Here is an 18,161-nt window from a genome sequence, read left to right on the forward strand (position 1 = left end):
TCGACTGGAGAATTCTATAATTCTACCCCTCATAACTGCCTTACCGACTTCCAAAAACATTATGGAGTCTACCTCCTGGAAGTTGTTCTCTTGCAAAAATTGATTCCATGCTTCTCCCAAGCACTTATGGAAACCGACGTCCTGGTATAGTGTGGGATTCATCCGCCCCCTGATCTATCCTGGAAGCCCGCACTGATGATAGCAGCGAAGAGGAGAGCAAAATATAGTCCAGCCTAGCATGCTTCTTGTTGACTCCTTTCCCATCCCACCCCTTCATCTTGGTCTTGGGAAGCTTGCAGTCAATCAAAGGGTCAGCCGTAATATTAAAATCACCCCCTAACACAAGCTTGTATTCATTTAATGCAACCAAAGATGCCAGAAGCATAGAAAAGAACTTGTGGGAGTACACATTTGGGGCATATATCGAGCACAGAGCTATCTTAACCCCTTGGAGGATTCCCAGCCATATTACATAGCGACCTTCTCAATCTTGTATGACCCTATGTTAGACACAGTCTAAAGAGCTGCCTATTGTTATAGGAGGCAAAAGCTAACTCTCCCATCCAGTCTTTTTTCAACTTATTGTGCTCTGACACCGAGAGGTGAGTCTCCTGGAGTAATAAGACATCCACTTTTTGGCGCGTGCTATATTGGAGAATCTTTGTGCGCTTTACAGGTGAGTGTATGCCATTAAGAGTGGCCACTCTCAGACTGTCCATCACGCCGCCATAGCACATTGGCCCTGTAGCCACTAAACCTGAAATTTTACTGAGTTGTGGCGTCTCAGCAAAACCGCCCCCCAGCCTGCAGTTCAAAAGTACAAAAAGATATAATCCCCCAGACACAGGAAACCATGAATCCCCTACTCTCATGCCCCTCCCTCCATGCCTTTGAAAACCCTCAACATCCAACATACGATAACTTCAAACCACACATTCAACCCCCTCAAAAACATCCATCCCCCATCCCCTTGCACACACTCCAAACACCTCCCTCTAGCCCCCCATGCCTCCCCCTGAGCACATAGTGCTACTCCTACTCCACCATCATCGACCATCCCACCCCCCATAACCTCCCTTTATCTAAACAATACAAATATAACACTATGCAAGAAAAATAAAAATCTATAACTTGCAGGACCTAGGCTGCAAACCAACAAGCCCCCATTCACTACCCCTGCTCACTATACTAGCAATCATTTCAGTGTCTGGGGGCAGTTCACAGCTCTCCATCAGCAAACAGTCTTGGTCGAAATGCAAGCTCAGCTAGTAGGAGGCATGGACATAACAGCAAATCTTAGTGTCTTGCAATGCCTCAGAAATGAGTCATGGATCGGATTCTCAAAAGACAAACTTGAAAAGTCAAATGGTCCGTCCTCCACACCATTATTAATACCAATTTTGGCTCAAGTTGCAGGGTAGCGCTAGATTCCAGGTTTATATCCCAATAAAGCGAAAAGAAGTAGAGAGTCGAACATGTCTCCATAGTCCTCTAGGAAAGCTGCTCCAAAAAGGATTTTAGCTCTTACGGTGTCTCCATAAATACTGTGCTGTTCTCATGCACCACACACACTTTGGCTGGATATTGAAGAGAGAACTTGATCCCCTTATTGAACAGCTGGGAGCAATATGACGACAGCCGCCTACGCAGATCTGACACTCGTGGTGAAAAGTCCTGGAACAACATTAGCTTGGATCCGTGATGGATCACTTCCTTATGCTGTCGGAATTTAGACATGAGCTGGGCTTTATCTGCATAATTAAGGATTCTTTCAAGCACTGGTCGCGGCATTGCATTCTGTTCCAGGTGTATTCTCTCGATGCGTAAGTGCTGCCCCTCCACTTCCAGGCCTAGCTCCCATGAGAGCCAGGTCTCAGCCATGTCCCACAGCTCTTTCTCTTTGATTCCCTCAGGAAGCACGACAATTCGAATATTATTGTGACGGCTCCTATTTTCCTGGTTGTCAACTCGTTCTTCTAGCTGCTTGCAGCATTTCTCTGGCGATGCTACTTGGGAGGACAGGCCCGAGGTAAGGTCCTCCTGATTCGAAATTATGTCTTCCGCCTGCTGAATACAAACATTTTGCAAGGCCATGCCTTCTTTAAGTTCATCCATTGCAGCATGCAATTTGGAGAGTTTATCATCTAAAATATCTGCCATTCTTGTTATCTCCTTAATTGCTGCCTCCTGCAGCGCAATCACGGGCGGCTCCTGGGATCCCAGAGAGCTCCGATCAGACGCCATCTTAGCTGCTTGGTTGCTCATGCGCTCTCTAGCAGGTCTTGGAGTATTAGCGGGCATGCCAGCGTAATTATTTGCTGGATCACCCCGAACCCCTCGTCTGCCTCGCCACCACCAACTGCACAGCATTACACTCACTGGGATTCAGGAAAGGGAGGTAGAAACCGATATTTAAGCTGGTTTTCCATGCTGAGGGTGAACAGATCAGCCACCCGACATCTGTTCAGGAGTTCTGACTGTGCTGGCAGCCAGTGTAGCAGCAGCAGCTGGAGTCATGGCGATAAGGACCAAGTGGAGCAGCAAACAGGCAACGCCATCCAGGGCCCTGCCAAGGAGCACTAATGTCTGCCGCTGATGTTCACACTTGCTCCTCTCAAAGAGTGAACATCAGTGGTGGAGGAATAGGGGATGCAGTTTGTCAGGTTCCAGGGGGGACTCTGGGGCTCTTGGGTGCTGTTGTCAGGGGAGGGGAACCCAGACCCAGACTTATGGGGGGGGGGGGGGCAGAGGAAGAAATGCCAGACCTGCAGGAAGGGAAGAGAGATACAAGACTTTTTTTGGGGGGGGGGGGATAGAGTGAGAGTAAGGGGTGGATATACTGGATCAGAGTGGTGAGGGAGAAGAAAGGAGGAGAGGTACTGGACTCTGGAAGGGGGTAGAGGAAAGAAGAGAGAGAGAGAAACATGACCAGGGAATAGGGTAAGAGAGAGGGAGGGATGCCAAACTGGGGGAGGGGGAGGAAAGGAGGAGAGGAGAGATTCTGGCTCCATATTGGGGGTGTGTGGGAGAAGAGGACGAGGGAGGGGATAAACTGGGCAAGAGATGGGACAAGGATATAGACCTGGAGGGAACATAGGAAAAGTGATACAGAAGGACAATGCTGGATGCAGAATAAGGGTTAGGGACACTGAGAGGGCAGATGGTGAACATTGGGGGAGGCAATGGAGGGTTAAGTGGCTTGCCAAAGGCCAGAAGAGGCTATTGTGAAACTATGAACTTGGGCCCTCTGTTTCCCAATCTGCTGCTCTAACCATTAGGTTACTCCTCTGTCCTGACCTGGACATAGTGCTGTTTTATTATGACAGGCCTTCTACAATATATAAGTTCGGAATGTGTTTGTTTTTTGCAGAATTTGATTATTGGAGCTCTTTTTCTCTTATGTAAAATTTGTGAAATAATCATAGAACGTACGTATATGTGGCAGCTTTTTTCTTTTCAGATGGCAACCCTAGTGTGTACAGAGGGACGTGAGAAGGGTACAACAGTAGATGTGGCAAGGGATTTGGGGCATGGCATGAGGGTGGGGCAAGGGAGGGGCATGGGCAGAGCATAGATTGGGCCAGGTGTTAAGTTTTTCTTTGGCAAAACGTTGGCAACCCTAAATGTAATCTAAGACTGTTGAACTTCCCGATGGTTCATTACGTCTCTCTTAGGGAATTATTTAAATGTATGTGAATTATTTTCTTCAATTGCCTGATTATGATTCTTATGATTTCTAATTTGTATTATTTGCCTGGGGTAAAATAGGTTGGTGAAGAGGGTGATAAAGATGTAATCAATACTCCAGATAGTCTTGACATATCCCAATTCTTAGAGTCATCACAGGATGTTATCAATAAAAGAGCTACTTTATTAGTAACTTTTCAGACTGAAGATCAGAAATTGACTGTTTTGAAGGCTTTGTTGTTTTGTGAATTGAAAGAACATTTGTTTTGCCATATTTTGCCTTTTTGTTGTTTTGTGGACAGTTAATGTGTCCTGATGTTTCTAGATCAACTCAGTTAAGAAGGAAATCCTTTCTGCGGCTTAAACCAAATGTTTTGGCCATAGGGGCTTCCTTCTTTCTCAAATTTCCCTTGTAAATGTTTAATAGTATATGGAAATAATAGATATGTGTTTTTGGACTCTCTGTTTCTTGAGGCCTTCCTGGCTGAGAAATTGACCAGGGAGGCACCGAGCAGTAAATGAATTCTTCGATATAGTTTGCAGTTTTAGTTCATTTAGATATAGTAATGATGCCATGCCTGTGATGATGTTATATTTTTGTTAACTTACCTTCAGTATTAATAGGTCTTGTTATTCCCGTGATGTGGGCTAGAGACTTTATGAATTAAGAGAGATATTTTGTATTTTATGTTTATTTTTCTGTTGATTTCCTTATGATGATATTAAAATCTTTAAAAAAAAAGAATTTGTTGACTAATGCTATCATTTATAATGACGGTTTTACCGAGTTGCTGAAATTGGCTGGAGAGGAAGGGTTTTTTTTTACATAAAAGGCCATAATGTCTTATATTATTAATTTAAAAGTAGGGGGAGAAGGGGGTATATTGTGCATAAATGTCACTTTGGCTTGCCCCTTCCCCATACCTACCTTGCCCCCCTGTAACCATCTCAAATATTTCTGTTTAGAGATGCCACTACTTTCTAGCCTCTGACAAAACAGGCCTGAACTGGGTGTGCATTGCCTCTGAATTGTGCTCTTTCATTCAGGGGCTTAGCCAGACCTTGCGGTGGGAGGGGGACAGAGCCCGAGGTGGGGGGCAATTTTGGTCTGCCCCCCCCCCCCACCGCTGCCCTGCCGCTCCCCACCCACTGCTGCAGCAAATACCTTGGCTGCAGGGGTCCCTCAATCCCTGCCAGCTGAAGCCTTCTCCAGTGCCGGTCTCCGGCACCACCATGTTGCCTGCCCTGCTTTCTCTTCCCCCTCATGTCCTGTATGCTCCTTTTAGTGAAACTGAGCATAATTTCACTAAAAGGAGTATGCAGGACGTGAGGGGGAAGAAATAGCAGAGCAAGCAAGGCGGTGGTGCCAGAGACCGGCGCTGGACAGGGTTTCAGTTGGCGGGGGTTCGGGACCTCCGCCAGCAAAACCAGGGGCCCAGAGGAAATTTGAGGGGGCCCAGGCTCCCATGGCCCCACATAGCCACGCCACTGCTTTCATTAAACCAGAAATAAAACAAGGTTTCTGACTAGCTACAGTTTTTATTAATTAGATTCCTAGCAGGTACGAGATTTATGGTTCATGCTGTGCTGTCCTCCACAGAGTTAGAAGCTGTCAGTCACTGCAGCCCACCATAGCATGATGGTCCTGACACTGCTAGTTCCCCTTCCATAACTTTTTCAGTGGTAGCTCCTCCTACTGTGCTGGCAGGTTTCTCTTCTGACCTGTGGGCAGGCCCTGTCACTCACTGCTGCAGCTCTGCTGGCACTATTCTTACAGAGCCCAGCTCTGACACATGTCTCTCCATCACTTTTTCACAGCTTTTTCTTCTTCTCTGCAGAGTTCAGTTCTCAGCTGCAGTTTGTCACCGTACTCTCTGCATCTTGGTTTTGTTTCACAAGCAGGATTTATAAGCTCTGAAGTCCCATAGCACTTCCACTGCCTTTCTACATCTCTTGCTTACTGTCCTCACTCTGCGCTTTCTTTATATTTCCTGCTCCTACCAGTGGCGTAGCCAAGGGTGGGCTCGGGTGGGCCCAGGCCCATCCACTTTGGGTTCAGGCCCACCCAGTAGCAGCACATCTATAATGTGGCTGGCAGGGATTCTCAAGCCCCACCAGCCGAAAACTCCCAACTGTCCCTTCTGCATACCTTTTAAATAGCAGATCTTTGCCTGCAGCAAGCAGCAACTGATACATACTGTTCGCACCAGCCCCGCAGCCTTCCCTCAGATGTATTCCTGCCTATGCGGAAACAGGAAGTTGCATCAGAGGAAAGGCTGTGGGGCCAGCATGAGCAGTGTGTATTAGTTGTGTTGCAGGAATTACCACTATTGTTAGCAGAATCTGTGGTACTTCAGGAGTCAAACACCACACACCAGAATTAGAGAAAAGTCTTCTTTATTTGCCAGCAAACAAAGTAGGACATCAGCTCTAGCTTTCTCTTCTTCTCTTTCTCAGCTCTCTGTGTCTTGTGGCTTCTGTCTCAGCTCCTTCTCTTCTGACGTAAGCTGCTTCTGCTCTCAGTTATATAGGGTCCTACACCTCTCTAGCCCCCCTTTCTCACCAGATGGTAAAGAATAGATTAATTACCCTGTCTGAACCAATCATCTCTACACATATATTCAAAATATCAGTTACATAGGTTTGAGATATTTCCCAAACTGACCTATGACCTGGGGCCTCTCACACTAGACAATGGGGCACCTATCTCTTGCATTTTATTATTATTCACATAATCAGTTTCCCAATCAACTTCATACTAACTGGGTTCTGGCATTCATTAAGGGGTCAAGGGCCAATCTTGCTCAATGGCACACATACATTTATTATTACTTTCAGAAAACCAGTCCTTCATTTAGCTATTCATCAAGGAGATGACTTGACTTTCCCTGACCTCTTTCACCTATTAGCTTCCTACACAGAACTCGCTAGGACTGTAGATAATTCAAACCAGATGATGGCAGACAAAGCTTCACTTGAAAAGTCAGTCAAAAATGTAACACTGGATTGAAAAGATATTCTATATAGAAATAGAACTTATTAATTACACAGAATAAAACATATTCTAAAATAAGCAGAAATCAGAATTCCTTATAAGACAAAATCTAACTCATCAAGAATATCTAGAATTATTTATTCTATTTCCTTCTAACCAGCATTCAACTAATCCTTTAAACTGCCTCGCTCATAATGGTATCCAGATGTGGTAAATAATTACTTCTCTCAAAAAGGGACAAAGAGAGTTTCATTTCTCACTGACCTTTCTAACCTTTAGTCTAGCAAAAGCTAGACATTTGAGTAATCTAAACCAGATGGAATTCTTCCATCACTTGCAGGACTGAAAAGTTAAAATTAATATGACTTCTTTGCCCAAGCTGCCTCATTCCCCCCTTTGAGACTAAAATCAGCTTATGCAGAGATAAGTCTCACAACTCAAACTCTTCTTTCTTCCTAATCTAAAACAAATACAGCAAACTAATCAAGCAATAATATTCCAACAGTCTGTGCTAGTCACAGATTACTCTAATATAATGTTCTCAGTCTTTGAGTTCTTATACCAGTTGAGATAGAACCTCAACTGACAAGGATCAAGCTCTCGAATTCCAGGAAAGCCAGAATCAGGCAAGAAAGAGTCTCAGTATGAAGCCGAATTCCAGCAGCTCCTGCGGTATGCAGTTGACCCTTCTTTTCAGCTAGTAGATTCTTTGGTTCGGGTCAAGCGCAACTTCAATGGCTCCGCTGGATCACTTTCTGCTCTCCACTGTTTAGGCTCCGTCTGATCCGTGCTGGGCTCAGTCTGGTCAGCAGACTTAATTCGAGACCAATGGACCCATGGAGTTATCCCTGCGACCTTCACAGCTGTAGGGGTAGAAAGCAAAACAGTAAAAGGTCCTTTCCATCGGGGCCCCAAAGGCTGGAGCCTCCAGTCTTTTACCCAAACTCTATTCCCTGGCAGGAAGGAATGTACCTGAGCCTGGAAGGAGACAGGGTTTATTTCTCTCACATAAGACTGAAGCTCAGAAATTATCCGGCCCAAGAGGGCTACCTGCTCCTGCACCTGGGCAGACCCTAAAGTCCCTATATCTCCCTTAATTCCCTGCAAAATGGCTGGGGGCTTCCCATACACAATTTCAAAGGGAGAGAGGGCCGTTCCTTTAGTTGGGGTGCATCGGAGGCGAAAGAGGGCTAGTGGCAGTGCCTGTGGCCATTTCAGTTGGGTTTCCTGACAAATCTTTGCTAGGCTATTTTTCAAGGTTCTGTTCGCCCGCTCAACCTGCCCTGAACTCTGGGGACGGTAAGCACAATGCAATTTCCAGGTAATGCGCAATGCGCGGGCAGGGCCTGAAGTGTGGCTTCAACAAAGGCGGGACCATTATCTGAGCCTATGGCAAGGGGCAGTCCATACCTGGGGATGACATCCCTAAGGAGGGCTCGAGCTACTTCTGTGGCTTTCTCAGTGACTGTAGGGTATGCTTCCACCCACCCAGAAAAAGTACAGACCATGACCAAGAGGTATCGGAGCCTACCGCTCCTGGGCATTTCTGTGAAGTCTATGACTAGGGACTCAAAGGGTGTTAGTCCTCTAGACTGAACTCCTGGTGGAATACGGGGTCCCTGACGAGCATTATTCTGGGCACAGAGAGTACATCGGGCAGAGGCAATGGCAACCAGACTATCCAATCCTTCCAAGACCACTACACGACTGAGAAGGCGGACTAGTGCTGTTTTCCCTAAGTGTGACAAGTCATGAGCTTGAGACACTACAGGCCAAGCTAGGTGGCGTGGCACCAGAACTCTGGTATCAGGGAGATGTAACCAACCATCAGGTCTCCTTACTGCCCCTTCTTCTTGAGCCCATTTCTCTTCCGTTTGGGTGTACATAGGCGTCCATTCTTGCAGTCGAATTTGGAACAGGGGGGTCATAGTACCTGCTGGGGGTCCTCGAGCAGCTTCCTTGGCCACCCGATCAGCATGGCGGTTCCCACGGGCCACTGGAGTATCTGTCCTTTGGTGTCCCCGACAGTGAATGACAGCTACCTTCTTAGGGGCCCAAACAGCTTCTAGCAACTGAAGTATTTCAGGTCCATACTTAACAGGTTGGCCTGCGGCATTTATGAGTCCCTTTTCCTTATACAAAGCTCCATGAGCGTGTAGAGTTGTGAAGGTATACTTGGAATCAGTATAAATGTTGGTCACCAGTCCTGCTGCTAGCTCCAGAGCTCGTATGAGGGCCACAAGTTCTGCTTTCTGGGCTGAAGTTCCTTGGGGCAGGGCCCTTGCTTCTATCACCTTGTCCTCTGTCACCACAGCATAGCCTGCCAATCGCTTGGAGTTCTCCACGTAACTGCTTCCATCTGTGAAATAAATTACATCTGGGTCCCTCCAAGGAACATCTTTAAGATCTGGTCGACTGGAGTACACTTCATCCATGGTTTGGATACAGTCATGATCCGGTGGTCCCTCAGATGCTGGCAAAAGAGTGGCGGGATTGAATGTAGCCACTGTTTCCAGGTGTATCCTTGGATTCTCACACAAGCTGGCTTGGTACTTAACCATGCGGCTATTTGTAAACCAGTGGTTGCCCTTGTACTCCATGAGGGTGAGAACTGCGTGGGGGACTTTAACAACCAGCTCTTGCCCCAAGGTCAACTTGTCAGCTTCCTGGACCAGTAAGGCTGTTGCTGCAATGGCCCTCAGGCAGGCTGGCCATCCTTTAGCCACTCCATCCAACTGTTTAGACAGGTATGCAACAGGCCTCTGCCAGGATCCCATCATCTGGGTCAGCACACCCAGAGCAACCCCCTGTCGCTCGTGGACATACAGTGAGAAAGGTTTCTCCACATCAGGAAGGCCTAACGCAGGGGCTTGGAGTAGGGCTTTCTTTATGGCGATGAAGGATTGTTGAGCAATAGGTCCCCATTCAAATGGTTCCTTTTCACCCCCCTTTGTGGCCTGGTAAAGGGGTTTCGCCATCAGTGCAAAATTTGGAATCCAAATTCTGCAGAATCCGGCTGCTCCCAGAAATTCCCTAACTTCCCTTCTGGACTTGGGTTGGGGAATTGCAGCAACCGCTTGCTTCCTACTGACATCCAGTCTCCGACTTCCCTGGGAAATGCAGAAGCCCAGATGCTTCACTTCTGACTAACAGAGTTGGGCCTTTGAGCGTGAGACCTTATAGCCCGCATCCAAGAGTTACTCCAGCAATTCTCTGGTAGCCTCAAAACACTCTTCCTGGGTCACTGCTGCAATCAGGAGGTCATCTACATACTGGAGTAAAACTCGCCTGGAAGGCTCAGATTTAAAAGTCTTAAGGTCTTGTCCTAGGGCAGTCCCAAAAATGGTGGGGGAGTTCTTGAACCCCTGTGGCAGGCGAATCCATGTATACTGAAGCTTCTGTCCTGTTACTGGATTTTCCCATTGAAAGGCAAAAAACAGTTGACTGGTGGGGGCCACCCGAATACAAAAGAAGGCATCTTTTAGGTCCAGTGTCGTGAAATGGGTAGCTCCAGAAGGTATCAATCCCAGCAGGACATATGGATTAGGCACTACAGGGTGTAATGAAATAGTGGATTTATTGACCACTTGTAAGTCTTGGACTGGCCGGTAGTCCTCAGTCCCTGGCTTCTGGACTGGCAACGGTGGCGTATTCCATGGAGACTGGCAAGGTCGAATAATTCCATGGGATAACAGACGATTCAGATGTGCTTGAATCCCTTCCAGAGCCTTTCGGAGAAATTGGGTATTGGCGAAGATGGATTGGCCGGGCACTTGGAAGTAAGTCTACATGGACAGGAGGAATATTTCGGGCCAACCCTGGGGGATTATCTTCTGCCCATACCCCTTTGACCTGGAAGCTGTCGGCCAGGGATAGGTCAACTTGGCCATGCGACTGATGCAGCCGCCATTCTTCTTCTAGGGGGCAGCAGAAACTCAATATGCCCTTAGGGCTGGATGTCGAGGGCCGAAAGGAGACTGAAGTCTGGCCATCAGAGTCAAAGGAAATTTGGGCCCTAAGCTTGGACAGCAGGTCCCGGCCTAACAAAGGGATTGGACAGTCTGGCATATACAAGAATTCATGAGTGACTGTGTGTGAGCCTAATTGGCATCTACGGGTCGTCAGAAAGGGCCTCCGGTTCTGCACCCTCGTGGCTCCCACCACTCGGACAGTTTTTCCAGACACAGGCGCTAATCGCTCCGTCACAACAGAATGTTCAGCTCCTGTATCAATCATGAATGGAATTGAGCGGCTCCCTATGGTTAGCTTGACCATGGGTTCCTGGGAGCCCAGTTTGTAGGAACCCGGTCTGTCCTATTCATCCCATTCTGCCATCTCGGCTATCCCAATGATGTCAGATTCAGAAGGCTCATACCTTCCCTCTCGAACTCGGCCTCGGCTTCCTCGATCTCCTGGTCCCCTTCTCAGTCCCTGGCGCCTCTGGGGGCATTCATCTTTCCAGTGCCCTCTTTCCTTGCAGTAGGTGCACTGATCCCTCTCCAGTCGTGGTCTGGGATTCTCCCCTCATGGCCGGGATTGATTGAAGGAATCTCGGGGCCGGGCTGGCGGTCCGGGGTCCCACTTTGGCTTCCCATTGGCTAGAGGTCGACCTTGGTTAAGGGTGGAATTAGTAATGGCTGCCGCCAAAAGGTCGGCCTTCTTCTGCATCTTCCGGTCAGCCTCTCGGCGCATCTCCTGATCCCTATTAACGAAAACCTTTGTTGCGATCGCAATTAGCTGGGTGGTATTCATCCCTGCGAATCCCTCCTGACGCTGCAGCTTTTTCCGGATATCTGGCATACTCTGGGCCACCAATGCACTATTCACCATTCTCTGGTTTTCTAGTGCCTCAGGGTCAAATGGGGTGTATGTTCTGTAGGCTTCAATTAGTCGCTCTAAAAAGGCCCCAGGGGATTCAGTTGCCCCTTGGAGAATTTCAGAGACCTTTGCCAGATTAATGGGCCTCTTTATGCCTTTCTTCATACCTTCCAGCAAGTCCCGGCAATAGCCAGACAACAGTTCATAGTGCTGCCCATTATTTGGATCCCAAGCTGGAGCTGCGCGAGGGAACCGAGTTCTAACCCATTCCTCTGGGTCCTGTATCCCCTCGGGAACACGCGCTCGCATGATGGCCTCAGCATTTTGTAAAATCTTCCGCCTCTCCTCAGTTGTGAAGAGGGTCAGGAGAAGTTGTTGACAATCAGTCCAGGTTGGGTTATGGGTGGCCATAATGCTAGCCACTAGGTCCACCACTGCCTGAGGCTTTTCAGTATAAGAGGGGTAATGCGTCTTCCAATTCAGGAGATCGGTGGTTGTGAAGGGTACATACTGGTAGGCCTGTGCCTGTATAACCTGATCCTGATTATTAGGATCCGGTCGAGTGGTGGTTACCTGGCGCAGGGGCAGAGCTCTCGAGGAGGTGGGAATGGAACCTGAGGTAGAACTAGGAGCTACCCCCTTATCATGCTCAAAGGTGATTGCAGCAGGTCTAACCCATTCAGGGGAGGTGTGTTGAACCCCTGAGGAATGGGGAGGGGTACTCATAGACTGAGAGGTGATCACAGGTGATTCAGTCCATTGAAAGGGATGCTGGGCCCCTGATGGGTGGGTAGGGGTACTAGAGGGAAAGGCTGGGCTGTCAGGAGTTGAGGAGTCAGGGAGTGGAGCCCAAAGCGGGTCTTGGGAGGTTAGCAGGGAAGAATGTGGCAGAGGAGGGTAGATGCTGGATGAAAAGTCCAACCTAGGATGTGGCGGGGTTTGCACAGAAGGGGAGGAACTATCCGGAGAAGCCTGTGCTGGAGAGGCTTGGGCTGGATGCCGTGGATCTCTGGGGGTAGAACGGAACCCCAACAATGGGCCATAAGGTGGTGGCTCAAGATCTGAGGGGTCATCAGAGAGTATGGGTTTCTCGGACAGGGTAGGGGCAGAAGCCACCGATTGGGTGGTAGGCTTCCTGTGACTCTTTCCCTCCTCCAGTTTAGATTTTCTAATAATCTTTCTTTGAACGCGGCCCAACATGAACTTTACCGGGGATCCCATATAAGTTTTCAACCAAGAGGGAGGGTCAGTCACAAGGCTGTCCCAGGAATCTATATAGGGGAGTTGTTCAAGATATCCTGGTTCTCCTACAACTATGCTGTAGACCTTCCGGATTACGTCAATATCTAAGCTGCCACCAGGGGGCCACCCCACTCCCATAGATGGCCACTCAACTTCACACAAGGTTCTTAGAGTACTTAAGCTTAAAGTCTGTCCATAATCATTAATTAAAAATCCTTTCTTGAAATTCTTAAGCATACAATCTAGGGGAGTAGCAATTTGTCTAGATGATGTCCCTCCCATAATGCTTACAGTTACAACACACAGAAAGGAAGGGAATTTTTGGAAGTGTGGTATGGGGTCCACAGATCCAGAGACAAAAAGGTAAACAAACAACAATCGCTTCCTTCCGTTGCTGGCCAGTTGAACTCGCGTTAACTGGAACCGCAGCTATAAGAAGTCCACACTCATTTAATCATTCATGCATCACACACATACTGTACAAAAAATCCCACCCAACAATTTCAGATTTCTCAGATACAGATAAGCTCTGGCGGTTTTCCTACTAGTCCCCAGTAGACTAGAAGGTACTAAGGCCTTCGCTGAGAGTTGATCAGACTCCCCTTCCCTCAACTTTTGAGGGGCTGGTTTACAGTTTCCTAGCTAGGATTACAATACAGAATACATACCCGGCTAATGTTCCTCAGTCAGTTGGGTGCCAGAAATTGATGCAGGGTTCAGGATCCCACTTCTGACACCAAGAATTGTTGCAGGAATTACCACTATTGTTAGCAGAATCTGTGGTACTTCAGGAGTCAAACACCACACACCAGAATTAGAGAAAAGTCTTCTTTATTTGCCAGCAAACAAAGTAGGACATCAGCTCTAGCTTTCTCTTCTTCTCTTTCTCAGCTCTCTGTGTCTTGTGGCTTCTGTCTCAGCTCCTTCTCTTCTGACGTAAGCTGCTTCTGCTCTCAGTTATATAGGGTCCTACACCTCTCTAGCCCCCCTTTCTCACCAGATGGTAAAGAATAGATTAATTACCCTGTCTGAACCAATCATCTCTACACATATATTCAAAATATCAGTTACATAGGTTTGAGATATTTCCCAAACTGACCTATGACCTGGGGCCTCTCACGCTAGACAATGGGGCACCTATCTCTTGCATTTTATTATTATTCACATAATCAGTTTCCCAATCAACTTCATACTAACTGGGTTCTGGCATTCATTAAGGGGTCAAGGACCAATCTTACTCAATGGCACACATACATTTATTATTACTTTCAGAAAACCAGTCCTTCATTTAGCTATTCATCAAGGAGATGACTTGACTTTCCCTGACCTCTTTCACCTATTAGCTTCCTACACAGAACTCGCTAGGACTGTAGATAATTCAAACCAGATGATGGCAGACAAAGCTTCACTTGAAAAGTCAGTCAAAATGTAACACTGGATTGAAAAGATATTCTATATAGAAATAGAACTTATTAATTACACAGAATAAAACATATTCTAAAATAAGCAGAAATCAGAATTCCTTATAAGACAAAATCTAACTCATCAAGAATATCTAGAATTATTTATTCTATCTCCTTCTAACCAGCATTCAACTAATCCTTTAAACTGCCTCGCTCATAATGGTATCCAGATGTGGTAAATAATTACTTCTCTCAAAAAGGGACAAAGAGAGTTTCATTTCTCACTGACCTTTCTAACCTTTAGTCTAGCAAAAGCTAGACATTTGAGTAATCTAAACCAGATGGAATTCTTCCATCACTTGCAGGACTGAAAAGTTAAAATTAATATGACTTCTTTGCCCAAGCTGCCTCAGTTGCTGCTCACTATTGGTGAAAATCTGCTATTTAAAAGGTATTCAGGGAAGGACGGATGTTTGAGAGACCATATGGTTGCAGGCAAGAGAGGGAGAGACCAAATCACTTGTGGGAGAAGGCGGAGTTCTTCTGCCCACCCATCTTGGGCCCAGGCCCACCCAAATTTGGGTGTCTGGCTACGCCCCTGGATCCTACTGGACTCTTCTGCTTTTCTTCTCAGTTCAGCACTGGACTTTTGTTCTGTTTCAGAGGCCAATGCAGAATGTTAGCATAGGCGGACGCACGTGGTTAGAGACATCTACATGTATTTTTATGTCTGCATTATGCAGAGAGCTATTTTATGCAAAAGATAATGCTACATAAAGCCTTGCTGTAAAGATTAGCACCTGCAACATGTAGTAAACCCATTGAAATGCAGTTAATTGACTAAACTGCACTAATGCAGAGACATGTGGAGAAGCCTGACGGGCTGAACACAACGGCAGGGCTGTAATACCAAGTCTGAGCAGGTGTATAGCTCTTCTTGAGGGTGTAATACTTCACCTCAAATGACCCATGGTCTAGTGGGCAGACTGCCCCCCCCCCCCCCCCGACCTGACACACACAAAGCCCTGTTAGTCTAGTGAACTCCTCTTCCTTCCTCTCCCTCACCTCCCCTGAACTCTCTCCCCTTTCCCTGACATAAAAGAAAATAATTCCTCGGTAGTTTAAGGGTAAATTCAAGAAAGGTCAACTAAAGGTAGGCGTCAAACATTTGGATGCTAAGCATCAATTCTGTAATGGAAATTCCATGCAGAACTAATACTAGTATACGTCTGCATTTTTGTCCCTTACTTTAGGCGTGAAACACTGGCATCTAAGAGCTGTCACATAAATGACAGTATTCTATAACATCACACCCAATTGTTTGGTATACCCCACCCATGCCCCTTCCAGGTCCATGCCCCTTTGGAGTTGTATGCCATAGAAATTAAGCACTCAGTTTATAGAATAAGGGCATAAGTTAGTTATGTGCGTAACTACTAATTATTGCCAGTTAGTGAGTATTAAGGCCAACTATTGGTACTTAGTGCCCGTTAAGTGCCAATTCAGTGCTAATTTGCAAATTAAGTTATATGTTGTCACCAGGGAGAGCTCTCCCGGTACAATCAAGAAACAAAAGTCCACCAGCAACTTCAATCTTAAGGCTTTTATTCCATGCAAGTTTCTAGTAGACCTGATACACGGTTCCAACAGCAGCATTCACCTTCAATCTTAAACACATGTAAGCCACCTGAAAGTATGTGGCAAATAGTTCCTTTTAAGCAGTAGGCTGCCAGCACCTACCAGGATTCAATACAGGTTCACAGTCAGCTTCAGTCTGGGCTCTTTATCCAGTGCACAGTAAACAGTAGTTCAATTCCCAAGACAAACAGTTCATTCAGTTCATCATCCCAGTTAAATCACAAAGCAGCCTTTACCTTCAGGAGGTTTCAATACTTTAGGGACTTCTCACACCCAAGGGATTTTCCCTGCAACTGCTTCTCTCTCACTTCTTTCCTCCTGAACTGAACTCCTCTGAGACTCCTTCCCACCTGCCTAATCAATCCCTGGCTTCTGCTCTCACAACCAATCATTCTCCTTCCACTAGCTTCCCCCACACCCATATCAACTGAGTTAAGCATTAGACTAATGAGGAGCTCCTGCATACAGGGTTTCCTATCTCTCTTCCCCCTAGTGGCAGCCACTCTACACATCCTGCCAGCTTACACCCATGTCTTCCCCGATTGCAGCTAGGAGTCCAGTCCGGGTTGTTCATTTTACCCCCTAGCTCCTTGCCTGCAATGCCTTCTGGGACTTGTATTTCAAACTGAAACTGCCTTAACCCAACTATCCTGGATGTGACTATCACAATGTGTAACAGACCCTATTCTATAACTTTAGGGGATAGTGTACCCCTCCCTTTCCCAAACCCCCTGGATCTTCCCCACTTACCTCAAAAAGTCAAAAGGCAGGAGTGATGCTCACTCATTTCTTCCTCTGTCACAACCATCATTCAAAGTGGCACCTGACCTCTAGCAGTGCATTCTGATGCACTCCTGGGGGGGGGGGGGGTCAGTCTCCCACATAAGGCAATCTTTGCTTTATTTGGTAGACTGACCTCTAGTGGGGCAACTTGGTGCTTCTTGCCTTATTTGGTAGACTGACCTCTAGTGGGGCATCCTGATGCTTCTTGCCTTATTTGGTAGACTGGCCCTCTAGCAGTGTGAGCGAATGCTCTGCTAGGGGTCAGGTGCCCTCATATTGAATGATGGCTGAGGCAGGAACGAGTGGGCATCACTCCTGCCTTTTGACTTTTCCACCTCTTTTTTCTGGGACTGTTGGATATTAGGATGGCACAGGTACTTCAAAGTGATCCAGACTGGCCAGTATGCTGGGCTTGGTGGTATTTCTTATGTTCTTATGTTAATAGATCATTCAGGTGCTACATTAACCTTGTATTTGTTGCTTGCTTTTGAACTTTAGGATTAAGATTGATGGACGGCTCCAATAATTGTGCTGGGAGACTGGAGAAGTACCAGAATCACCAGTGGGGCTCTGTGTGTGATGCATCTTGGACTCTACAGGACTCCCAGGTGGTATGCAGGGAACTGGACTGTGGAACTGCTCTGATAGCACTAGAAGGAGCTCCATTTGGACGTGGAACTGGTCCAATGTGGATGACTGATATCATCTGTAAAGGAACAGAATCTTTGCACACAGAGTGCCATGCTAGCTCTGGGAATAAGGAGACACAGACCTGCACAACAGTGACCAGTATTGTGTGCTCAGGTAGCCCTAAGACAGGCCATGTCAGTATTTACAGTTGCATCTCTGAAGCACACTGAAAAACCTTTAGGAGAGTAGTTATAAGTGTGTGCTACCATCAAGATGTATTATTTTACCACTAAATTGTACCATTTTACCACAGGTCCCATTTTATGCAATGGGACCTAGTTACTAATAACTGAGGATAACAGTAAAATAACACATCTTAACAGAAATCAATATTGATAACTTCCCCCCTTAATCAAGTCTTCTATTCACAAAAAACTTGACATTGAGCTAAGTTTTAAGAACTTCCCTTTCAACCCTTTCAGAATTATATAGATTCCTTCAAAATACCATTATACTACCATCCTTCTTCCATTGTAGGATTATTTGCATTAGAAGAAATAAATGAAATTCTCCCATCTGATTCATATCCATATCCAGGTAATCTTGAACTGGGTCAAATGAATTTGAACCAGGCAAATGTGGTGGTTGCAGCAGAGCTTGGATGGCTTCGACCTATCCTACAGTAAAACAAGAGAGAAAAAAAGACTCTGCAGAAGATCCACAGACAACCAAGGAGCAGAGCTGGCCAAAGGAACAAAAGCATGAACCACAGGTGCCAAAAGAGTCTTTATTAACTGGGTTAGTAAATAATGATTCTTTTGGCATCTGCACTTCACACCTCTGTTCCTGTGGCCATCTCCGTTCCTTGGTTGTGTCCAATCTATCCTAATCAACCCATGATATATCCTGGTATGACTTTAATTATCCATATGGATTAGGAGTAAATTAGAAGCAGTGTACACATT

General features: G+C 46.5%; 1 protein-coding gene across 1 annotated transcript in view; it reads left to right on the forward strand.

The window, feature by feature from the left end:
- Positions 1 to 18,161, forward strand: part of LOC115471580 (deleted in malignant brain tumors 1 protein-like) — a 339,289-nt gene that overhangs the window by 128,398 nt on the left and 192,730 nt on the right. Inside the window, exon 7 of the mRNA XM_030205253.1 lies at positions 17,065 to 17,370. Coding sequence (XP_030061113.1) covers positions 17,065 to 17,370 — 306 coding nt within the window. The remainder of the gene's footprint in view (positions 1 to 17,064; positions 17,371 to 18,161) is intronic.

Source organism: Microcaecilia unicolor, chromosome 6 (genome assembly GCF_901765095.1).
Source record: "Microcaecilia unicolor chromosome 6, aMicUni1.1, whole genome shotgun sequence".
NCBI classification, from domain to species: Eukaryota; Metazoa; Chordata; class Amphibia; order Gymnophiona; family Siphonopidae; genus Microcaecilia; species Microcaecilia unicolor.